At 35.9% G+C, this 25,217-nt stretch overlaps 4 protein-coding genes across 4 annotated transcripts in view; 1 reads left to right on the top strand and 3 right to left on the bottom strand.

Moving 5' to 3' along the window:
* Positions 1 to 1,621: 1,621 nt before the first annotated feature.
* Positions 1,622 to 5,591, bottom strand: Pgm1 (phosphoglucose mutase 1). The gene is made up of 8 exons (XM_090177302.1): positions 5,201 to 5,591; positions 4,042 to 4,471; positions 3,777 to 3,967; positions 3,339 to 3,493; positions 3,140 to 3,271; positions 2,754 to 3,078; positions 2,547 to 2,681; positions 1,622 to 2,482 (listed from the first exon to the last, which is right to left on the bottom strand). The coding sequence occupies exons 1-8, from the start codon at positions 5,447 to 5,449 to the stop codon at positions 2,393 to 2,395; spliced, it is 1,707 nt and encodes a 568-aa protein (XP_090033428.1). The 5' UTR covers positions 5,450 to 5,591; the 3' UTR covers positions 1,622 to 2,392.
* Positions 5,592 to 6,980: 1,389 nt separating this feature from the next.
* LOC149941333 (MYG1 protein C27H6.8) lies at positions 6,981 to 8,509 on the top strand. The gene is made up of 5 exons (XM_090177482.1): positions 6,981 to 7,391; positions 7,450 to 7,683; positions 7,749 to 7,827; positions 7,888 to 8,198; positions 8,304 to 8,509. Exons 1-5 carry the CDS (start codon positions 7,078 to 7,080, stop codon positions 8,476 to 8,478), a joined length of 1,113 nt encoding a protein of 370 aa, XP_090033608.1. The 5' UTR covers positions 6,981 to 7,077; the 3' UTR covers positions 8,479 to 8,509.
* A 1,846-nt stretch (positions 8,510 to 10,355) lies between these two features.
* On the bottom strand, positions 10,356 to 16,831 carry LOC149941332 (zinc transporter ZIP3-like). Its single transcript, XM_090179881.1, has 3 exons — positions 15,224 to 16,831; positions 11,007 to 11,118; positions 10,356 to 10,943 (listed from the first exon to the last, which is right to left on the bottom strand). Exons 1-3 carry the CDS (start codon positions 16,070 to 16,072, stop codon positions 10,792 to 10,794), a joined length of 1,113 nt encoding a protein of 370 aa, XP_090036007.1. The 5' UTR covers positions 16,073 to 16,831; the 3' UTR covers positions 10,356 to 10,791.
* A 363-nt stretch (positions 16,832 to 17,194) lies between these two features.
* The window catches only part of LOC149941331 (agrin-like), a 213,099-nt gene continuing 205,076 nt past the window's right edge, over positions 17,195 to 25,217 (bottom strand). The window contains exons 28-30 of the mRNA XM_090179880.1: positions 23,739 to 23,972; positions 23,555 to 23,658; positions 17,195 to 18,795 (exon numbers count right to left, since the gene is read on the bottom strand). Of these exons, the coding sequence (XP_090036006.1) occupies positions 18,641 to 18,795; positions 23,555 to 23,658; positions 23,739 to 23,972 (493 nt within the window). The 3' untranslated portion in view covers positions 17,195 to 18,640. The remainder of the gene's footprint in view (positions 18,796 to 23,554; positions 23,659 to 23,738; positions 23,973 to 25,217) is intronic.

Raw genomic sequence — 25,217 nt, 5'->3', positions numbered from 1 at the left:
GCTTATTTAGTTTTTCTGGTTTTATTACTTTTTTACTTTATTACGGGATATAAACGTTACGTATTAACTCCAAGCGGCTGGCCTGCTGGCCGGCTGTGCGGTTATAAATCACGGGCACGCTCTATCAAGGTTCATTCTTCGTTAAAAAAAACGCGCGCATCCCACGGAATGATTTTCGTGTAAATTATATAATTTCGCGAAACAACAGTGGTGGAGATACGAACCCACAAACCCCTGGGGGTGCTATAGGTTTATGGGCGCCATTTTAAGAGGTTTTGTAGGGTTATCTTTGAAGTGAAGGTTAGATAAAGGGATCGCGATATTTCAGGGTAACCATACCAAGCTTCACCATTGTGAAACGAGATGTAATAAATATCCCTGATCGGAACGTACCCAAAATTTAATAAAAAAACGTAAAGTTAATATCCCGTATATTAATTAATTAATCCACATAACGCGCAACGTAGCTATCTAATAAGGTGCCAAAACCAATACACTGTAACAAATGCCAATTAATGATAAATATTAACCGGCTTTTAATAAATGGACCGACGGAGGGGAACATTTTTATATCTACCAGGAATAGCGTGAACGCAACCGAAACGAGAATAATAAGAAAAACGTTTTTAAAATAATTCAAAGGGAAAGATATCCTTCCAAATAAATAAGTCGTTTAGCCGAGCATTTCTTATGTTTATCTATTTTATCGTATGCTAGAAGGACTCGATTGAATGTTAACACGATAAACAAAATATACAAAGATTTAATATTGTGCCATAATGTAGATAAAAAAAGTTAAGAGACAAAATGCGCAAAATCATTTTAATGGTTCTAAATGCTCACTTAAAAATTTTCGTCATTGTAATTTACCGAAAGATTAATAATTAGGGCGAGAATTCCATTTCATTTTCCGTTTAATACCGTAATAATGTGTTTCAGTAATAAGGAAAAAATTACTAGGCATAACAAAACTAAAAAAATATAATCTTTTTCTTGTAAATATAAAAATAATTTGGGGAAAATAACCGAAAAACCAACTCTCTGTAATAAAACTATATAATCTCACGACAAGTCTAGATATTTTAAAGAAATGTTGAAAAAAAAAAACCAAAATCTAAATAATTGGTCTATATCAGACTGAATGTTAAAAGCGGAGATATCATTGGGGGAATAAATTGGTTTGAGGGATGAAAGTTTCTAATAATCACTTGTTAAAAATGGGTTATAAAAAAATGCACTACCTTGTTATCACCAAGGGTTGACTGTTGGAGAGCTCTAGATCAATTAAATAATTAAAAAGGTGTTTAAGTCAAATTAAATATTCGAGTTGAAACTCGAGTAAAATTTCACTATATTAGATAAAAGCGAGGAAAAAGAATTGTGATGGTTGATTGCTTGTTCTGTAAATAAAACTTGGCTCAAAATGAATTAAGTTTCACCGTCTTATACCACTTATTGTTTTACGCAGTATTGCCCCTGCAGTATAGGCATATTGCGATGAAACGCTACTCCTAGTATAAACTTTAGCATCAATACCTGCGGAAGTTCATGACAGAGTAAAACATTTTACCCTACTTTATGGAAAAATTTAATTATGTATGTTAAATAAATAAGACTGAAGTATTAAAAATCATTTAATTTGAAATAATAGTGTGAACAAAAGATATAAAGTTATACTTTGAATTTGGTTTTTTAACCACCTTGGGGACAATGTTACAAGTTGGGACAAATAAGTAAAGCACTCTTTAGTTTTCTATAGAAAATAATTTCAATTTCTTTATAATTAGCTATAGGTATTCACAAAAACAAACAATATCCTTCATTATACATTTTTAATTTTTCTTACAGCGGCAGTTTGAGGCTGGTTGCTTTTCAGTCGTGTCTTTTAATATTTTGCTATTCGCAACTTTATGCAAAACACGGCATTGAAACAAAAAAAACAAAAAATAACATTCACGCTAAAACGTGTCGACTAGATAAATAGTTTTACCTCACCCATACATTTTTCAGTTGCACATTTTATATTTTGAATATTTTTCTAAAAGGTTAAAGCAATCTCTAAAAATTACTCCCATAACTGGTTAACGCTTCCAATTTTTACTAGTTTAAATAATTCCTAGGTACATTTAAGTGCCCCAAACTGCCCAAACCCAGTACCAGAAGAATTTACGACAATCCCTAACTGACATCACCTAAGTATAGAAAATGTTTAAACGTGGTTAACGTTTTATTTAGCGTAAATTTAATAGAATGAATTATGACATGGTTTACGAGTAAATGTACGTTGCATTTTCAAACGAGTAATCACATGTAATTGGAATAAAACAAGGGAAAATCTGAACTGTCCATAAAAAGAGAAGTTTAACAATTTCAAAATTAGTTAGGCGCGATTTTAAGTGATAACAGTCGGTTCATCTCTGTGGGTTAGTTGTCGTAGTTGGGAAATTTGTAGGGCAATTTCTACAAGTGGTTTCAGCATTACCTTAAAAGAATAATGAAGTTAAACGTTTAAGTTATATAGTTGTTAAAGCTTAAGAAATAAATACCTGGGTGCTTAATAAATGCTTTTTCTCATCACTTTCATAACTATCAACATACATTCTAGCGGTAGCACCACTGCTACCGGTTCCACTTAGACGGAAAACTATGCGAGAGCCATCTTCGAATATTATTCGAATTCCCTAAAATAAAAAAATAAAAACCATATTAGTATGACTTATTATTCCAAAGATTATATAAAGGTCTTGATTTACTTGATTTTGCGCAACACTTTTATCAATGGGATCTTCGTATCTAAAATTATCAGCTGAAGCAACTATGTAGGTTTTATCAGAGCCAGGAGCATTGTAGGAACGGCCAATGAATGTCGGGTCTTTGATAAGAGTCTCCAACTGGCTCATCATGATGTTGCATGGGTCACTTTCGCAGTTCTCGTAGTCGTAACGAGTAAAGAAGTTGCGTCCGAATTTTTTCCAATGATCAACTAGAATTTCTTCAACGCTGTTGGCTGGATTGGAAGATCCGTGATTAGCGAGAACAGAGAGCCAGGCAAGTACTGCCCATATTCCATCCTTTTCACTGTTTAAATATATTAAATTAGATATTCCTTTTCAGATGGCTATTAACTATACAAACGGACCGAATATGATCGGAGCCTGTTCCAAAACTTTCTTCTCCGCACAAAGAAAGGCGATTAGCATCCATAAGATTCCCAAAATATTTCCAACCAGTTGGCACTTCAAAGAACTCTTTCCCGGTTTTATTGGCAACTCTTTAATAAAATAGATATTTCAATTGCTTAATTTTTTAATTTAAATTAATTATCCTGACTTAATCACCTGTCTATAGCTCCCGCAGTTGGCATGCTACGAGAATATCCTTTGACCCCTGTTTTTTGGAAGTATGGGATGCAGTCTAAGTTAGCAGCCAAAATAGCTAAGGAATCCGAAGGGCATACGAAAAAAGCTTTGTGACCCAAAATCATGTTTCGATCCTGTAAACAAACAAAATGCAATGTAGTTTCAATTATCATGCCTTTAGGGATTTTTAAAAAAACCGCCCAAAAAAAGCCTGGCAACCCTGTATATATTTTCTTCTGTAGTCTGTTGCTGGATGACATGCCCATTAACTTTTTTCATTGTTTGTGAATAAGATCATTCCAATGGGCTCGCGAAGGAAACACTATTATTTTGTATATACCTTTTTTACGGTGTAATTTCAATAAAAAAAGTTGAACCTAAAACTATAAAATATAAATTGAAATGCAAAATTATTACACCATCTCCATCAAATGCAGCTCCCAATCCATATTCTCCTTCTTTCATTGAGTTTACTAAATCCGCAGCGTATGTCAAATTTGGATCAGGATGGCCACCTCCAAAATCAGGAAGAGGCACAGCATTAACAACACTATTTTCTGGAGCTCCAAGTTCCTTGATAAATATTCTTTTTGCATAGGGTCCAGTTACTAAAAAGAAAAGGAAAATTACATTAACATGTATTAAAAGATAAGTTTATAATTATTTTAGCAAACAAACCTACCACCATGCATGCAATCAACTCTAATTTTAAGTCCATTAGCTAAGAACGTCTTGATGGAATCAAAGTTAAAGATCTCTTTCATAAGTTGCAAATAGTCCGCAACTGAATCCACCACCTCTACAACAAAAGGTTTATTCGTTCCTTCGATGGTGAAATCAGATTTTCCTATTGTGCCAATATCAACATTCAGATCCTTGCAAATGCAATACTGCGATATCTTCTTAGTAAGTTCAAAGATGTTAGTCGTAACACCATCTGGAGCGGGACCCCCATTAGCAGTGTTAAATTTGATTCCAAAATCCGCATTTGGACCGCCTGGATTGTGGCTAGCTGTTAGAATTATTCCACCAGTCGTTTGACATTTACGAATGAGGCAGGAAACAGCCGGAGTTGAAAGGATACCATTTTGACCCACGATCAAATGAGAAACCTGTAAGTTAATTTTTTTTAATTAAAATCATATTTGGACATTATTAATATTATTAGTATAAGTTACCAGCTAATGAAAATGGGGTTGTTTCACTAAACACTGTATGGGGCTCCTCCCTGTTGCTTATTGGGTAAAAATTGAGCGTGTTTAGAGTCAGGTACTTGATTTAAAAATTTGAGTTGAAGTAGTATTAATTGGTTTTCTTATCTATTACAATATCGAGCCCTAATTGGTTACTATTTTGAGGAATGATGGCGGTTTTTACCGTCTATTTTCTGGGTGAGGGAGGAGCCCCAAAAGTATGAGCTTTAGCCCAATCCGATGGTCGCGAGTAAATGAACAAAGAGAGAAAACCAGAGAGCACTTTTTGCACCCAAGCAGTAATAGAGGCGGCCGTCAAGAGTGCAATGACCTTGCTGAGGGTAGTAGTAATACTAGTAAAGTCGGATAGTTGCCCAACCGAGAGGGAGGGGAGGAAGTCTGTCTGGTATATTCCTGAAAGGATAGAGAGGGCCCATTGGCCTTTGACGTAACGTTGCCAACGCAACCAATCGATAGAGTTGTCGAATCTTACGTCGGTGCGCATCGTGGAAAGGCTGCAGACTTTAAATGCAAATTATAGGCCTACTTAATGAAGGTAGTCACTTTTGCTAAGCTATTTCCTCGGCTCAAGGTCGGTAAAGAGGACATTTTATAGTTTTTCTTACGCGGTGAGAAATAGATACATACCGCATTGGCAGCGCATATTTGAATTATGAGGTTGACCGCTTCGCGGTTGAAAAATCTGCCGTCTCCTCCTACAACTAAAGTTGCGCCTGTCTTTCTCTCTCCAAGGGCATCCAAAATACACTGAGTAAAGTTTTCCGTGTAATTCTGTTGTTGAAATGTTTTAACGGGTTTCCTTAATCCACTTGTTCCCGGTTTTTGGCCATCGAATGGCTTAGTTTCAATAATTTCCACTATAAGGGTTTTTGCCATGATCTTTAATAAACAACGAACTGTTTCAATGATCTCGTAATAAAAGAATCACTGATTTCGTGTCCTTTCGCAGAATCGCGTGACCTTGTGAGCTTTTTTAAGATAGGCGGCAAGGCCTCGAAAAAATTAGTTCTTTTTTTCTGATTGAATTATCGCTCCAAACTTCCAAGGTTTATTTTGCTTGGAGCTTTCTAACTTTCTCACTTTCCGCAAACAATGGCGGACAAGATTATTACATGTTAGAAAATGCACATAACACCAGCAACTTCGTTTCTCGTTTATATGGTATCAGCAAAAAAAATGGCATTCTGTGGTTTTTAGGAAGCACTTACGCATATCAAAACGATGGGCCATTTTAATCGTTGAAGAAAATCACAAAATTTCAAAAATAAGTGTAAAGCCGTTTTTAATACAGGCGGAACGAGAAGTTAGATTCTTCCTTCTGAATGGTTTATTATACACTTTTTGTATCAGATTTTTCAACCCCTCCCCTTGTTTTAAATGAATATAATGTAAAAGAGAGTAATTAGTTAGATTGCTTAAAAAATTATACTTCGTTTTGAATTTTAAAAGAAAGATATTTTTGAGTATTTAGATTTTTTTTTAAATATATAGTGTATTTATCTGCTAAAAAATAAACTATTTATCTTCAGAATTTAATGATACTTATTTTTTTGTTAGTTACAATTACCTTCAGAAACTAAGGGAGTGTTTATTATAGGAAATTTTATGTTCCGTTTCAGAAAGATGTAATTATTTCACCGACCTAAGTTTTTTTTTTATTTTCGAAATTAAATTTATTTTATGTACAAAAGCCACCTTAGTAATTTTTAATCAGTAACATAGTAACTTTTAATGCTTTCTGATTGGTGGTTTTGTGAGGAAGCGATTACCCTCTTCTGGCACGATACCTCCGAAAAAACAGGCTCTTTCGGTTGCTGTAGTGTGTGCTATGGGGCTATGTTTTACTGAGTTCCGATAGAAAATGGGTAAACGCTATTAACTAAGGGCAAGAGAGTAATTTCGAATCTAGGATACGAGGTCTATATATAAAGAACGGGGAGCTCTTTGGGGGGAATTCAATTTTCTGTTCTAGGGTACGAGGAGTATTATATTCCTAGAAGATATAGCCTATAAAAAATGGTTTCCAAGACGTATGAATTATTTCCATCAATAGTGACGTGATTTCAAATTTTTAGGTTTATTATCATAGTTCGTATTATATATTACCTTAATATTCACTAAATAATACCTAAATATAAAGAATAGTAGTTTATTTCTATTAAGATAAAAAGATAGTTTCCGACTACGTTGCCAAGCTGTACGATAACCATATGGTTCTAAATGATAATTAATTGATGTGATACACCACATACCACAAATTGTACCAGAATAACGTAGGATATTGTTTGTCAACTGAAGAACTGTTACAGTTTTAATTATTTCATCCTATGGTTTATTCATAGCCATAGCCATAGCCAACTGTCTGTCTCTGGTTTATTAGTTGGCAGTTCTGCTTCGATTTTGTTTCTATTACTGCATTTTGCGCCGTGTGTGTGTGTGTGCAGGTGCCGTACTTGGTTGATGTCCCCAATTTTAAAGTTAAATTTGCAACTCTAGTGTCATTTATGGTATTTTCAAGAAATGTTTTGAAGAAAATTACAAAATTGAATAACAACAATATCATAAATTTTATTTGCTTTATGAGTTCTAGTCCACCCTCGAAGAAAGCCTTTAAAATGAGTAAAACAATAGGCACACACAATGGAACTTTTCACTGTGATGAAGTTTTAGCATGCTCCATGCTTAAAATGTTACCTGAATATAAAGGCGCAGAGATTGTAAGATCTAGAGATCCAACTGTCTTGGAGAAATGTGACATAGTAGTTGATGTAGGTGGCATTTATGATCCCTCGATATCTAGATTTGATCATCATCAAAGGTTTGTATTATGTTGATTATGAAATGCAAATTTTATCTGTTACCTTTTTCTATTATAGATCGTTTAAAGAAACCATGAACAGCTTAAGAGCAGACAAACGATGGGTTACCAAACTGAGTAGTGCTGGATTAATCTACTTTCATTTTGGCCATAAAGTTATTAACGAGGTACTTGGAATAAATGACTCTTCAAATCCAAAGACCGAGGCAGTTTACGATAAAGTTTATCAGGGCTTTATGGAAGAAATTGATGCCATTGACAATGGAATATCCACACATGATGGACCTCCTAGGTTTCAAACAAGTGTTTATATGAAGTATCAAAACCTTAACTCACAACTATATTATATTTTTGAAGGTATATCATTGGAACTAATTTAAGCAAGAGAGTTGGACATTTGAATCCATCGTGGCAAGATCCAAATGATGAAAAATCTGTAAAATGTTTCAATGGTGATAAAATAATTAACATTAATTTTGTTTTTAATACAAAATAGGTGAGAATTCGATTTAACAAGGCTATGCAGTTAGTAACTACAGAGTTCTTGGATCGTGTGAATTACTTTGGTGAAGTCTGGTGGCCAGTTAGAGAAATCATTAAAAAAGCCATAGACGGAAGATTCTTAGTCGATGCTAGTGGTGAAATAATGGAATTAGAAAATGGAGGTGTGCCATGGAAGATGCATTTCTTTGATCTGGAAAAAGAGTTGAAGATCTCAATCCCTATTAAATACGTCATTTACCCCGATTCTAATCGTACTTACAGAATTCAGTGCGTTCCAATTGAAGAACCTAGTTTTGAAAATAGGTATAATCTCTAATAATTCCACAATTTTTCAAAACAAATGTTTAAGAAAATTGTTTCTGATTGGGCCAGCTTTATTTTGTACTAAGTTGAATTTGGTTTATTTAGGTTGTCTTTACCAGAACCATGGTGTGGATTAAGAGACGAAGAGCTTTCAAATAATATAAATTTACCTGGTGCTATTTTTGTGCATATGAATGGTTTCATAGGAGGACATTCAACACGTGATGGTGCTTTGGCAATGGCAAAGCAATCTTTAGAGTTCTATAAAAAATGTACCTAAACAAAATTATAATTTAAGTTTTGTACTTTGATCTTGTTATTTTATTTATATTTTTATTATAGAAATTTCAAAGTAATGTTCAGGGCTCTCACCAAAACCTGAGAATTAGAATAAAAATGGATTTATCACATTAAAAGTTGAGGAAAATAGAAACCAAATCAGGGCTGCGTTCAGTAAGAGCTACTGAACGCTTTTCTGTACTCACGCAATCGGTTAAACGCCATTACTTTCCTTAACGTTGTGACATCACGCTTCAAATGAACCAGCTCGCCAGTTGAAATGGTTTCAATCGGTTGAGTAGCGTAATGTCATACAGGAAATCCAAAAAACGTACAGTAAAAAACCGTTTTTATAAATCTTGAACCGTTGAATTTGTTGCAAGTTACTAAACGTACCCCAGGACTAATGTGAAACAAAATGAAATCTTTATTTGAACTAAATTCTCTTGAAGCTGACTTGTCGAATCCAAAAAATTCATTTGACTTTTAATTATCACCAAAACTGATTATAGAGTATCAATACGCTTCAGCTTTGACCATTTTCTAAACGGCCCTACACATTGGTGTCACTAAGCCAAAATAGCAATATTAGCCCTTCCCCTCTCAAAAAAGATGGTTAGTTCAAGAATTACAGCTGTTCCTCTTTCCTTACCAGTTTTGGCGGGGGGCTTCAAGATACTTTTAAAGGATCAAAACTTTAACACTCTCCTTTTAACCAGGTACCTTTTTTGGACATATTTAAGCTTAGCAAAAATATGACATACGGTTTACAGGTGAAAATTTTCCATTATTCCCACAATCACCAAATAAACAGTAACTTGAAAGTCCTGGCTCTTGGATATATTACTTCATGGTGATTTCCTTGAAGATGTTTTATTGAAGGGCCTCTTCAAGATAGGGTGTTTGAAACAAGTCCTAAAGCATATTAGCAGACAATTCTCGTTTTAGTTTCTACTTCACTTGATAACAATAGTCATCTAAAAATAGGTCATGAAAATGTTTGCCCTAATTACTACTGACAAATTAAAATTCTAGTGACATCATTGCCTTTAAAGGGAATATAACCTCGGGTATTTGGTGTGGAACACCAACGTTTTCAGCTCTGGCCGTTCTTGCCTTTGGCTTTAAAAATGTTTGGTGCCACTGTACAGGGAAATTTGAAAAATTGATGGGGTCTTCCATAAAGATTGCTTTGCAGGTTATATTTCCTTTAAACAAAAATACTTGATTTATTTAAAATAGGGCACTTTACGCACTTCGTAGAAAAATAGGTATTTAGGCTGAATTAGTTGTAAATTAGGAAATTAGGTTAAAGTTCTCCTTTGCCAACCAAATTATTTTATCACATCATAAGTAACATAATACCACTAAGTATGACATTGCAATTTTTTTTTATTTCCTTTCTTCACTGTGACGCTAAAATCTTTTTCGAAATAGCGCCATTGGGTAGCGGCACCATGAACTAATCTAACCAAACTTACAGTAACGTGATATTCCGAGAATTTGGCACGCGCTTAATGCCTATTTAGCCTGACTAATTTCGATTTCGCCGCGTGCTCGTTGGAATACTATATGATTGACTGAATTTGAACTCTGACTCCTTTTGGACGACCAATAGAAAATTTCAAATCACAAAGAGTTAAACTTTCGGGATGCAGAGTTGCTAGTCGTTTTACTGATCTATCTTTGGTGAAGAAAGAATGTAATAAGAAAAATACACGAAGGCTTCAAGTGTCATATTTCGGGGTATTATGTTATGATCGTATGCGTAACAAGAGATATTTAATATCCTAGTTTAAAGTTGATTAAATTATTTAATTTTTCAAAAAGAAAAGTAAAAACAAGTTTTCACTATCCAAATATTTTAATAAAAATAAGTTAAAATCTTCAAAAGATTTAATTTGAATATACTATAAAATTAGGAATATATATTTTACAGAAAAATTTGCACACAATTTTTTAATTTGTAAATTAGTTTAGGCTAAACTAAATTCAATATGACAAGAGGAAATTGAATCTTCGAGAAAACTAAACTTTAAAAAATTCAAGAAAAATATTCAAGAGCGCTGTCTTTTCTAAACTTTGAAAGAGTCGATTACGTTTAACCGCAATAAGTTGTGAGAAATAGACCGAGGGTTACAGTTTCTTAACTCTACCAAAATCCAACTTTTATAAAAAGTTGGGTAATAAACCCGAGGCAAGATTTCTTTTACAAAAATACCGCTTTCAAACGCACTTGAAAAATTAGTCAGGCGTTAAACGCGGTGCCATGACAAGTAATTTTCTCCTTTTGAGGAACTGGACTAGATTTTCTTTAATGTACGTGATTAGGCATAGAGATCTGAAGGCCGACAGAGCAACCTAAAAGCAGAAGGAAGCCTAAAAGGAGGAACAATAAACGAAGGAAACGATGCGGAGTTGGTTGGCCCTCTTCTCCATCATTGGAGAATTCTGAAGGTATCACTTCTACATTAAGAAAAAAACGTTTAAGCAATTTTAAAGATTTAGTTACAATTAGTTTAAAGTTACCTAAAAACGTGACGTGTATGAAGGTACCAGCTGCCAAACCTTGGAGAACGGCGTTGGCCATTTTTGCGGAGGACGACTGACCACCGCTCATTGCTACAATAAACCCTATTACCTGAAATTACACATTTATAAAAATTATAGCATCGTATGGTTGTAATGGTTAACGTGGTTGCTTAATATCCAGGATGAAGTAGGAGTAGAGAATTAAATTGGCCACTATAGAAGTTCCGAGCCCTATGTATTATCAAAAGAATATAATATACGCTTTAAAGAGAAGTATCCATCGAAGTTTAAAAATTTACCAGTTCCAATGAACGTTTATTTTCCCGCTATACGTAGGGCCGCCGCGACCGGGCCCGGGCCCTGGTAAAATATAAATTCCGGGCCCCAAGAGAGACATAGTTATACTTTCTCGGAGAGAAACCCGGGATAAGTCTATAGAGAAAAGTATACCCGGGCTCCGGGAATTTGTACCGGATTCCCCCCTCTATAATCGGGGCCTGGTTATACACCACATCACTTAGAACCTTTACCGCGTGATTACAGTAAAAGGGAAAATTTTCATTGCTTTGGGATATTTATTTATGAACCATATTTTCAATCTAATAATTAAAAAAATTACTTGTATAGTTTTTGAAAAATCTGCGGGAAAATGCGTTACAAGCAAATAATATTAATATTATAAATAATAATAATAATAATAATAATAATAATAACATGAATAACAATAATATTAGAGAGATGCTTACTTCTGAAATAAATATATATTTTTGGTATTTTCACGGCTTTCAACATTGCACATATTTAAGTTTAAGAGCACAATTTAATTAAATCTAAAAGGTTTCAGGTCGTTAACGCGGAGATATAATCACCTCTCGGGTCTTTTACCACCATTATGTTAATAGCATTGGGGGGGACCTGCAACTAAATACCAGCAGAAGTAAATATCTATTACGTCTAGGAGGCGTCGAAGAGCAGATTATTAATCTTTCGGGTGCATTCTTAATAGGATTAAATGTATTAAATCGTGTTAATAGCGATTAAATTTTTGATCTTGATTTAATCACGTTTTAATCTTTTGATGTAGATTTTATCTTTATTTAATCATGTTTTAATCTTTTTATCTAGATTGTATCTTGATTTCATCACGTTTTAATCTTTTGATCTAGATTTTATCTTGATTTAATCACGTTTTAATCTTTTGATCTAGATTTTATCTTTATTTAATCATGTTTTAATCTTTTGATCTAGATTGTATCTTGATTTCATCAAGTTTTAATCTTTTGATCTAGATTTTATCTTTATTTAATCATGTTTTAATCTTTTGATCTAGATTTTATCTTGATTTAATCAAGTTTTAATCTTTTGATCTAGATTTTATCTTGATTTAATCACGTTTTAATCTTTTGATCTAGATTTTATCTTTATTTAATCATGTTTTAATCTTTTGATCTAGATTGTATCTTGATTTCATCAAGTTTTAATCTTTTGATCTAGATTTTATCTTTATTTAATCATGTTTTAATCTTTTGATCTAGATTTTATCTTGATTTAATCAAGTTTTAATCTTTTGATCTAGATTTTATCTTGATTTAATCACGTTTTAATCTTTTGATCTAGATTTTATCTTGATTTAATCACGTTTTAATCTTTTGATCTAGATTTTATTTTGATTTTATCACGTTTTAATCTTTTGATCTAGATTTTATTTTGATTTTATCACGTTTTAATCTTTTGATCTAGATTTTATTTTGATTTTATCACGTTTTAATCTTTTGATCTAGATTTTATCTTGATTTAATCATGTTTTAATCTTTTGATCTAGATTTTATCTTGATTTAATCAAGTTTTAATCTTTTGATCTAAATTTTATCTTGATTTAATCAAGTTTTAATCTTTTGATCTAGATTTTATCTTGATTTAATCACGTTTTAATCTTTTGATCTAGATTTTATTTTGATTTTATCACGTTTTAATCTTTTGATCTAGATTTTATTTTGATTTTATCACGTTTTAATCTTTTGATCTAGATTTTATTTTGATTTTATCACGTTTTAATCTTTTGATCTAGATTTTATTTTGATTTTATCACGTTTTAATCTTTTGATCTAGATTTTATCTTTATTTAATCATGTTTTAATCTTTTGATCTAGATTGTATCTTGATTTCATCAAGTTTTAATCTTTTGATCTAGATTTTATCTTGATTTAATCACGTTTTAATCTTTTGATCTAGATTTTATTTTGATTTAATCACGTTTTAATCTTTTGATCTAGATTTTATTTTGATTTTATCACGTTTTAATCTTTTGATCTAGATTTTATTTTGATTTTATCACGTTTTAATCTTTTGATCTAGATTTTATTTTGATTTAATCACGTTTTAATCTTTTGATCTAGATTTTATCTTTATTTGATCACGTTTTAATCTTTTGATCTAGATTTTATCTTTATTTAATCACGTTTTAATCTTTTGATCTAGTTTTTATCTTGATTTATTCAAATGTTAATCTGTTAATCTTTTAATCTAGATTTAATCAAACGTTAATCTGTTAATCCAGATATAATATTGATTTAATCACTATCTAATTTATGGAATATATTTATTTTTTAATCACGATTTATTCGGCGTAATCACAAACTCGATTTAATCGTGATTTAATCACTATATAATTTTTGGAATATATTTATTTTTTAATCGCAATTTAATCACGAACTCGATTTAATCGATCAAGGGTGCAAACTTAATCATTGAAATGAGCTGCCCCTCGGGATGCGTAATAAAACATGTACCTGCGCCAGCTTGAAGCGGCTTTTTAATGGGGGCGATTTTCCAGGCATACACCGCATCAAAACTGAAAATTGAACACGTGTATTTACATATACCGAACGATGGAAAATTTACACTACTACCATAACAATGATATTAATATAATATTAATATTGAGATTAATACTTTCCAGGGTTGGCAATTTTTTGATTTTTTGAATAAAAATCAATTCAATAATTTTTTTATTTAAATCGGATTTTTTATCTTATTGATTTTTATACAATTAAATGGCTCTTTTCCTGTATCATTAACGGATACTTTTATCAGTTAGCCAATCTTAAACTAAATGAAATCCTAAATTTAATTACTATTTAATATTTTAAGTGTGCTCATATTTTCTATGCATTTTAATTTTTTTGAAGAACCTTTTTTTTTTGCTATTTTTTATTCCTCCATTGAAATACATTGTGTAAATTAAAAGATTTTTTAAAAAATCACTTGATTTAAATATTTATTTTAATAGATACTTTCTCCAAAATACATATTATATCCTTCTGGTGATACTAAATGAAAAATAATAAAATAATAACGTGCCGTATTCAAATGATAATAAATTATAGTCGTTTAGTAAACAGCTGCTGCAACAAGGCAAGAGAATAATAGCGTTCCCTTTTAAAAATTTAACGTTATTTTACCAAGTTTTTTAACGATTCTATTCTATTCTATTTCCTTAGAAAGAAAAATACGCAGATGTATTTTGTAACCCAAACGCCAAAAAGTGCAAAGTTTGTAATTTTAAGCGTATCTTTTTGGAAGATGGAATAAATTTGATTTCGCTTTAAGCGAAGTATTATTTTCGAAGGCCAACAATTTCCATCCCAGATTCTCAAGATTTACGGAATCAAAACCATTCGACTTTGACGTACACGAGATTGTGTATTCAAATATTATAAGGGCCTCAGGGTTTTTTTTACAACTAAAGCCGAGAAAGTTAATCAGAAAACGACAATTCAATAGGGGCCCCTAGTTTAAATTGATTAACATTATCGTGTACTTTGACAAGCTTCCGTGAGATGATAAAATAGCGTGCTAAAAACCACTGAATTATATTTTATTCGCATTTAGAAATTCTGGTAAAACCTCAACGCTAAAATCAGTAAATAATGTTTATGGGGTCATAAGTATTCTACGGGTCTACGAGTAATTCTCGGGCAGTCTACAGGCGGCGTCAATTGTCATTTATATAAATGGGAATATTGAAATAAGGCATCTGGCTGTTCGTATGTTGCTTACAAGAATCAAGGTCAAAGTTTTACGTCAACTCAACCAACCTTTACTTATCACTCGTGTTTGTCTAGATACAGCCGAATGAACGCGTCTCGAAAGGACTAAAGTATACGCTTGACCAATGACATTTTTTCGAAATGTATGGGATTAAGGAAACTTACTTGGCCAAAGGGAATACTGGCGGCAAACAGAAGTCCCAAGCGGACTGTGGCGGCCGTGGACAACCTGTTCTTGGCGACGCTGACTCCCAGAGCAAAGGCTACCAGCAATTCGTGGACAGCGACCCCGACGAAAAGACTGAACAACATTTGTGCGTTCCTTTGCAACCCCAGGGCCAACCCTTCGAAGATGGAATGCACCCCTAAAGCCACCAGCAGGATGAAGAGACGGAAGCCGCCTTCGTTGGCCGATAATAGACTAGACCACTCGGCGGCGTGGCTATGTCCGTGTTGTTGGCCGTTATGACTGTGGCCGTGATGGTTAGAAGGCTGACTATTTTGATCTAGGTTAACGCGCACCGACTTCTGGGGAAAGTCGCCGTCGTCTTCCTGTTCCGAAGAAGACACCGCGAAATGTTGGTGACCATCTTTCTCGCCCGTTACCGACGGTTTCAGTTCCTGTCCGTAGGAATGATTTTTCGCTTCGACGCATTTAGGCTTATCTTTCTGTCGGGCCCTTTTGGCACCCCTCTCCTTGTAGGACAACGCCGCTTGTTCGGTGAAAAGCGACAGGAAGAACCCGGCGAAGATAACCGTCTCCGTGACGGGAAAGTTCGTTTTGTTCTGAATTTCCGAAAATAAGTGACGCACTTCGGGCATTAGGCCCACGAAAAAAGTTGCCAGGAAGACCCCGGCCGAAAAACAATTGGCCAAACTCAGGCCCACCGCGTATTTGGGTCCTTGGAAGGCGCTCGGTTTGCGCGACAGCACTCCGAATGGTAGCAGGAAGACCACGAGCATACAAGTAAACAACACCACCAAAGTTACCGCTTGAGCCCATAGGATATCCATCTTATTAATTTACACCATTCACACGCGACGAAAATAGCAAAATAACACGCTAGGACTCTACGTAAGATATCGCGTAACTAAATACGCGTGGTAAATAGAAAAATATACTAAGAAAAAATATATATAAATTACGTCTTTTAAGTATAATTACACCATTATTTCCTCGGACTATGAGAGCTTTAAGAATTCGAAGAGAAACGTGAGAAATGCACTGGGTGTAGCGCGTATCATTTTACAAGTGAGAGCGTCCTTAACACGCTCTAGATACGCGCATTTTTCTCGTTATCAATCGCAAAAAAATGAATATTTTTAAAACGCGCTGATAAGCGAAGACGGCGAGATTGTCGAGTGGGATTTTTAAATTCGTTACATCCTTTTTTGATACGATTCAAAAAGTCGTTCGTAGCGGCGCTGGCTCCGTTCCTCGCGCGTCTGCCAACAGGATGTGTTATTAACCTTTTCAAAAAACGAGAGCGTAATACGCGATAAAAGCCGGCGGTAACTACATTAAAGCCGCCGCAAAAAATCAAAAATGGTATAGAAGAGGTAGGACAAGTCCTCGGGTTGTCCGCGAAATTATTATTCCAGTTGGCGGCGGGACGGCGAAACTTTTATTTGACTGCGAGCGCCTTCGCTGGAGGCTACGACGAATTCCCCCCCGAAATTCAAATACGGAGACTACGCGGTTACGGGCAACAGGTGTTTTCATTCTACCAGGCAACTAGCACTCACTCGACGCTCGGCAGTGACACGATTTACCCGTCGCGATCGCAGCGCCGAAACGGAAAGTGGTGAAAGCTTCAAAGTTGAAAGACTAGAAGTACGCTGGGGATGTAATGAGGAGAATCTTTCTAGGTTATTTTATTGATTCACGCGCAAAGGGTCTTTTCCTATTTTTAGATCATATTCCGCCTGAGCCTAATGGACAAATAAATCATACGCAAATATATGACACTTTTTTGACCTTTTAGAAAGTAGAAGAATCCTTTATCTACCGAAGCGTTCGCGAGATGGCGACACTATACGGCAGCGCAAGGGCTTACCCAATTTGGCGGGTAATACGAATAACAGAAAAAGTCCGTATAAGTTTCATTATAAAATCATTTTTATTTCACTTTTTTTTTGTTTACCGTCGAAAAAAGATTTGTTTTCCATCTTTTAACATTATTATTTTGTTCTAAAAAAGAAATCAATAAAATCGATTTTGTTTTCAGCTTAAAAGAAACTTGAAAATTATTTTCTTGATATTATTGTTTTCGAATAATACGTATATATTTGCTTTCGTAACGCGTCGCTATTAGTTTTATAATGGAATATTATGGCACGTAATAATATATATATTTATAAAACCAATAACGTATATTAGTAGTCTTTCATAAATACTTTACAACGGAATTTTTGCTTCGTAACAGTCAGTTTCCTGTTAATCTTATCTAGTTGTTTTCAGAAACGATAACGAAATTAACGATTTACCAACGGAAAAAACTTAAGTCTGCCATAATGGTATACATTTTCGTCTCTCAAAGGGCGACTACCACGGTATTTTTATACGTCTAGTTGAACTTCACACTTTGGGGCTCAAGCTAATAACACTCCAAAGAAATTAGATAAGTTATCCCAGGTAAATTTATGATTAAAACGAAAATGGGAACAATAACTTTGCTCGAAACGTGTCGAAATAATAACGGACTATCCTATAAAACATTTATCAGTTGCAAACAATTATTGAACCCAAATATTTAAGATAACTTTGTTAACGAAACCTATTTTCAAAATACAAAGAGTAATTTTTACTTAATCAGACGTGTAACCCCAATAGAGTAAAGTTCGTCTAGACTTTTATTACAAATACCATAATAATCCCCCAACCTCAAAATGAACGACTTTCTTGAAATTTAAAATAAATTCGATGAACTATTTTTTTTAATATTTTGTTTGAACATTTTTTTTTCATAATAGAAATCGCATTTTTTTTTGTAACATTATGGAAGCACACTTTTTACTTATTTCGTTAAGTTTTCATTTTTTATTATTTATTCACGTTAACATTTATATTTTTTGGTTCTTTCATTTTAGTCGTATCATTTATATTTTTTTTTTACAAAAAACCTAACACCGTCAATAATAAGGCATAATTATCATTAAGTTATAATTTTTTGTTCGTTATTTTTTTTTCATCACTAGGTCTCCGCACTTTAGCAAAGTTTTATTTTTATAATAATTTTTGTTTTTTTATCAGGAACCGTTGAATATCGCCTTCGCGTTGTTTATGTATTTTTGGGTTTAAAATAGTTGTTTTTTTGGTAAACATGGGCGGAAGGTTTATGTTTTTACTTTTTCGTATTTTTTTCTAGCGCGAACACCCCGAATTCGTGACGTACCAGAAAGCCATAATGTTGTAGGTTTCGTTCGTATAAACTGAACCGAAATTGTTTTTGTTATAGGAATCTCTCTTAAAAAATCATCCGCACTTTTGTATATATAGAAGAGTTTTGAAATGGCATCGTATATTTGTTTGTTTGTTGTTCGTTCGTGTTAGCCGGGGCCGGGAAATCGCGTGTACGGCGGTCAAGAGTCACCGCAAAAACGCACTTTGTGGCGATGACCGTTGGCCGCGAGGAGAAGGTTGACCGGATCACCGTCCAAGTAGAGCCGATCCATGCAACCGGCGAAACCCTGATAATAGGCTAATGGAAGACCAGAGGGAAGCACCGAAGCGCCACCTACGGAAAGAAACGTATACATAAATTCCATCTTGACCTAAATTGTATTCCTGGCCTTATTTTGGCTGAAGTTTGACCATAATCTGATACCACCTACTCGCTTAGCAGACTCGCGGAAAGTCCACAAAATTTCACACGCACCACACCAAAAGCGACATAAGACCCAAAAGTGTCAATTCTACCTTTGCGCGCTTAAAATATTTACTGAGAGCTAGTCTCACAATAGATTACATAACATACAAGTTGGAGTAGTACTAGCTAGAGCATAGCGCCGATTTTATTTGGGTCGGCGGCTGATTTTCATGAAAATTACTCGGCGGCGTTAATTTCTTTCGGTTATTGAAATAGCGCTCAGAATCGGAGGGCGTTTTCCTTATGAAAATGATGAGAAAATCGAGTCAAATAAAAGCTAATTTCCATTCCCATCTTTTGACGTGATAAATGGCACTTGGGAATTGTGGGTATAGCTATTTATATGTGTAAAAATTGGTTTCATAAAAACAAAAACGTTTTTTCGGCCTATGAGCGCTCAAAATTTCAAATTCGAGTTAAAAATGTAACTTCATAAGGAAAACGCCTCCAACATGGGGAGTATAGCAGTCTGATAACAAGGTTTATTTACTTCTGGTAAAGGTTTATCACCCTTTTCGAAAATTTGAAAAAAAAAATTCTAATTTTTTTGAGGGAAAAAAATCAAGTTACTTAGAAAATCTCAAAAATAAATCGGCGGCGGGATAAAAATTTATCGGCGGCGGTGTCGGCGGCGCCCCGAAAAGTAAATGTCTCGGCGGCGGTTCGGCAACATAGAAAATACCGGCGACGCCGGCGTTGGATCTGCGGCGCTAGGCTCTAGTACTAGCAACAATATATTTACCCTATGGTGTGGCGCGATTTTATCTCTTCGATTTACTCGCTCTCAGACATACGTTCAAAAACTCCTCACTCGGCGGCGCTGGAGTGGAGATGACGTATTTCTAACCCCCTCTCCCACTCACTCTTTTTACCTCGTGACAAGCTCTCCTTACACCTTACACCGTACTGACACACTTTTGCGTCTTATGTCGCTTTTGATGACACCCTATGAGTTTTTGCAGTAACCGCTATTTAGCAGACAAAGTTTCATGGCGAGTTTCTCTAAAGCCACGGTCACGCTGGAGTTTGAATGCCAGTTTTAACCAATGAAATTGAGAGAAACTCACAATGAAAACTGGTTTCCAGCGGTTAAAGACCGATAACAGATCGAATTTCCACCCCTCATATCCTGTACTTAATTTTTGGACGAGTGACAACTGATTGACATCTCTGACAACTTGATTGTCAGCTCTGACAGCTTGAGTGACCGCCTGGACAATTCCATGTATTGTAGCTTACCTCTTTCTTTGATGCTCATTGTATATATTCTATTCAAAAACAGTCTCAGCCGTCGGTCAAGCTGTCCACGCTGTCACTCAATTTTTCGGGGGTCAAAATTCACGCACGAGAAAATGGAATCTCTGTTCTCGGCCTTTAAACTGGGTTTTAAGGTCTGGTTGGTGTAACCATGGACACTGTATCTCTAACCGGACGGGAAAAGCAGCGTAAAAGAGGTACCTAGAGCATAGCGCCGAACCAATTTTCAACGGCGGCGGCGGGAACGATAATTAGTTCGGCGGCGGCGTGGCGCGCCGATTTGCAGAAAATAATCGGCGGCGTTGAAAAAAATCGGCGGCGGCGGCGCCTAAGGGGAAAAACTGTCCCCCCCCTCAGATATAGCGCCAGCCTTTTAATAGACCGCTATAGAACCTAGGAGGATGAATGTTAACTGGAGGGGAATTATGGGGGAGATACGCGCAGCAGCTCATGGACATTGGACATAATACTCTAGAGGCCACTAGCGGATTAAATTGGAAGCTCTGAATAGATTTTCAGTAGATTTCGTCTGCCAGTTTCTAAACACATGTTAAGCCTATATGAAAACGATTGAGTGTTGTACCTCACTGAACTGAATTTTTTTCGTGGTTTAGTAAAAATGGGTGATGAAAGATTTAAAACGCTTAACAATTTAGAAAATAAATGTTTTAAGAAAATTAAGCGGCCTGCCAATTTAGCTAAAATTTATCACTTTTTTAAAAGTAAACACAGCTAATCAGCTATAGTGTTTTGTCATTCATATTCCTAGCTAGAACTTAAACTGTTAAAACACATTTTAAAAAAATACATGTTTAATAGAATGTATTTTATTAAAATAAGAACCACTTGTTTCCAAAAAGAGAAAGAGGTAAATTTGGTTACATACTATCATATGTAACATATTTAATCATAAGTGTGCCAGAAATAACTTTTTCTCAATGAGACCTTGTTGCAAGCATGGGCCAAATAATGATAAATCCAGGACATGACTCTATGCGAAAAACCCGTCCAATAGCGCTAACACCCGCCCACTATTGCCCCCTATTGGGAAAAGCGCGCGATCGCGGACCTACGTCATTTTGGGGGCATATTTTTTAGGGGCAGTTTTCAAAAATAATACACGTGGTCATCGTAGTAAATATCAAAGAATATTTATTCACAGTTATCATATATAGTGTGGTTATAAATGTAAGTACTTATTTTTATACGTACTAAGTTCATAATTAGTATAATATATATAATTATATAATACTTTCCTAGAATGGTTAAAATTAATCTAAAACTGAGAGGCCAATATGGCAGGATTTTTGAATAACAACCGCCACTTATTTCCGAATTCCGACTTAAGCAACACTAGATGGCGTTCGGGAAACCGGAAATTTCTGCTTGATTTTGCTCCCAATTTTTTTTTATTTACTCCTTTTCCCCACCTACTAAAATGGCCGCCTGTTACTTTTGGTGGACGACCGATTTAGTACGTGATAAGGTACCAGAGTCATGTCCTGGATTTATCATTATTTGGCCCATGTTGCAAGGATATGGCATAATTGACGTCACTTCCCAGTCGATGACGGTTTTATCGCCATCAAAAGTAGTTCTGGCGGGGAGGGTAGGAGGTTAAAACCAGTTTTACGCGACGCGACGTTAGTGCTGTACAGGCTTGGAAATAAGCGGTGGTCACTGGGTCAAAGACCAGTTTATTAATTGCTCAGACCAGTTTTTTTATTCAAAACAGAGGCACACTTATGAGTAACTATGTTACATATGATACTATTAAACCAAAACATTTACGCTAGTAATAACAATACTGTACTTATTTACTACCTTTTAACTAGTATTATTATCTATACACTCTTTTTAGAAATGTTTACTGGGCGCCGCCATTATCGTACAGACAACCAACGAGCCAGCCCTCTACCGCAGAAATTTCATCCCTCCAAAACCGGTTTTTTCCTCACCCTCCCCCTAGACTGTAAGGTCATGGCGGTCGATTGGGAAGGCGCGTTTAAGTCTATTATCACAAATTATTTTATCTTTGTATCAAAGGAATTTTTAAAATATAATAGACTAGTTATTGCTGAATGCAGCTGATACGTTTCTGTACTTATTACAAAATACGAGGCGAGGCAACTCCAAAGCCGTTTTCGTTTCTCTCTCTCCGATCCCAGCGCGAGGTGCAGTGGTGCCAGATCTTTTGGAAATCGTAGCACTACCAATAGAAAAATCTAGGTAGTTCGAATTTAGAACTCAAAACGCAATTTTTATACTTTAACAGGGGCGTAACTAGGAACTCCGGGGCCTCCCCGCGAAAAACGACTCGGGGGCCCTTTTAAATAGCACCGATTTTAATCAAAAACGTTTGGGGGCCCCTAGTTCTCGCCCCCCTGCGCCACGGGGTCTGCGGGGGCGCTATTTACGCCACTGTACTTTAATAAAGGAAATTAATTCGGCGGCGAAATCAAAATGTTTCGGCGGCGGCGGCGGCGGCGGCGTTCGATCGGCGGCGCTATCCTCTAGAGGTACTCCTCACTGTCCGTTTGCGTCCTACTTTGTATTAGCTGAAATATAGTCGGCCATACTCGATTCGCAGGGCCGTCAAGGTCATTCGGAATGGAACGTTTTGTTGATCACGACGAATTATATGGCCTTGACAGCCCGAAACTTTCAAAATTTTAGATCCTTCCCCCCTTCACAGAGAGACGTTGGCGGTGGCAGCTGATTTTGTACGGTGGAAGCTACAGCTTTTCCCGTCCGGTTAGAGATACAGTGTCCATGGTATAACCGTGGCTTTAGTCCAGATTAAAGCAGCCATCAAAACCGGGTGGAATCGCTGCAAAGTTGACTCCCTTATATCAAAACCAGGAATCCATACCTCTACTTGGAATGCTTATCCTGCCGTATCACGTATGGTAAGATCACTCTGACGACTTTGGCCCCCCTCTACACGCGCTCCCCTCTCACGTTGTAGTTTGTTATGTATTCACATAGTGACGTCAAAAACCCGTCAGCCACATCGAAAATCTGCCGCCATAAGCATTTCAAGTAGAGGTATGTATTCCTGTCAAAACTAATAATAATCAGCTAGGCTAATACCCAAGGCACCACCTTAGGCCTAAGTCATCGAGCGACTTTTAAAGCCTTTAATTCAGATGGCCGGGTTACAATGCGTAGGTGGGTGGTGGCTAGACCTGCAAGCCACGCGAGCCACTAAATGCTTATATTTAGAAAACAGTACACTGTTTTTTCTAGTTAATATTTGGTTAGTTATATGCTAACAAATCGTCGTTTAAATCAAATTGAGATGGACATATACAATCTTGCCTACACTACCGATAAATTTTAAGTAGTAATGAAATGAAAAAGGGTTTACCAATCCAAAAGACACCGTCCGTATTGAGTTCCGTAGCACCCTGTTCCGACGTCATGCTCACTGACGAAGTATCGTCCATCGTCAGAATACCCAGACGTTTGTTTCTGCCAATGTTCAATTTAAAGAATGCGCGATTAGAAAAATAAACCCATAAAGCAACCCATTTAAACATTTCTTGGTCTACCTATGGACTAGGGTGGTGTGCCATTTGCCATCGTTGACCTTTCGCGTCCCTCTGACCTTGGTGATCTCCTTCTGCCGTCCCAGGTTGTAGCTAAGCTCTACGTAGCCGTCGTTGATGGCGAGGGCCATGTAATCTCCTCGAATGGTAGCCCCCTTATTGATCCACAACAGGAGTCCCTGAGCGTGGGAAGTCCGGAAGCGAACGGATATCCGGTTCTCCCTCTGACCCTCAATCCTAAAGATCCCGACAGAAGAAAAAGGAGGAGATTTTGGATTCCATCTCCTTATTTCCTACTCTACTAAAGGGTGAACCTTAGGAAGCGAAATAACGCGTTCACTCGGCGCGAGACAACTACCGAACTGTAAACGTCAGAAACGTTCAGTTGATAACTCCCTTTGCCCACGCTCAATGTAATGGCAGAAGTATAATATCGTATATATCTTAAGAGAAAAGTATCCATTTAGGCTACTCCGACTAAAAATTTAAAACATACAGAATTTTTGTACTATTGTACAATTAAGTTATTGTAATGAATTTCGCCCTTCTGAAATCTACATTAAAAAATCGGCGGAAGCGCGCGAAAGCTGGGCCGCCGAAAGCGGGCCCGGGCCCCGATAGAGCCGTAATCAAGATTATTCAACTATAAGGTTGGATAACGACCCTCTACCCGCAATAGAAGCGTCTGTCCTTCGAAAATCCCCCCTACCCCCCACCTGAGCAGAAAAAGTTAAATTTATATTAATTTGCCGGCAGCGCCATCTATTGTAATTAAATAGAAACTAATAAAACCAGAAACATTTGAATAAAGTTGAAAAGTCTGAAAAACTAACAAAAATCAGGGAAATAATGTTTTGACCAACAAAATGAAAAAAACTTTAGGAATATCAAGCATAACCAGTTTTTTATATAAACTGATCTTGAAAATTTACTATTCGTCAGTATAATGAATTAGTAAATAATTATTTATGCTAAATAAATATTTATTCTAAATAAATGGCATAATTATATTTTGTTTATTTAATTATCTAATTAAAAATAGATGGCGCTCGTGTGCAAGAACCATAAAAGCGGTGGAAAGGAGGGGGATCCATGGACCAAGAATCTAAGGGGACTTACTGATTCCGATATTTTGACACGGTAGGCGTGGCCTAAATCGGATGGCTTACTGAGGTACATCAGCCGCTTTGAAGCCAGTGGCGTAGCTGGGGGGGGGGGGGGGGGGGGGCGGTGGGCACGGCCCACCCCGGTTGCCACCCGTTTGGGCCTCAAAAATTATGTTCAACTATCACTATGAGAGGTTTAGTCGAGGCTTAGGCGAGAAATGAAATGGTTTCAAGTGAATTTGATAAAAAAACCTTTGTCATACCCGGCTTACTTTTAAAAACCAATTTAAAAAAAGGTTTAAAACTTAGTAAAAGCCTTCACTGACAACAACGGCGCCATTTTGTCAAAATTGAACTTGAACGCCTCCAGCTTCTC

This window comes from Leiobunum rupestre, chromosome 6 (assembly GCF_980474605.1).
Source record: "Leiobunum rupestre chromosome 6, qqLeiRupe1.1.hap1, whole genome shotgun sequence".
In the NCBI taxonomy this organism is placed as follows: domain Eukaryota; kingdom Metazoa; phylum Arthropoda; class Arachnida; order Opiliones; family Sclerosomatidae; genus Leiobunum; species Leiobunum rupestre.
The sequence above is the reverse complement of the archived record's forward strand: the minus strand, read 5'-3'. Positions and strand labels throughout refer to the sequence as shown.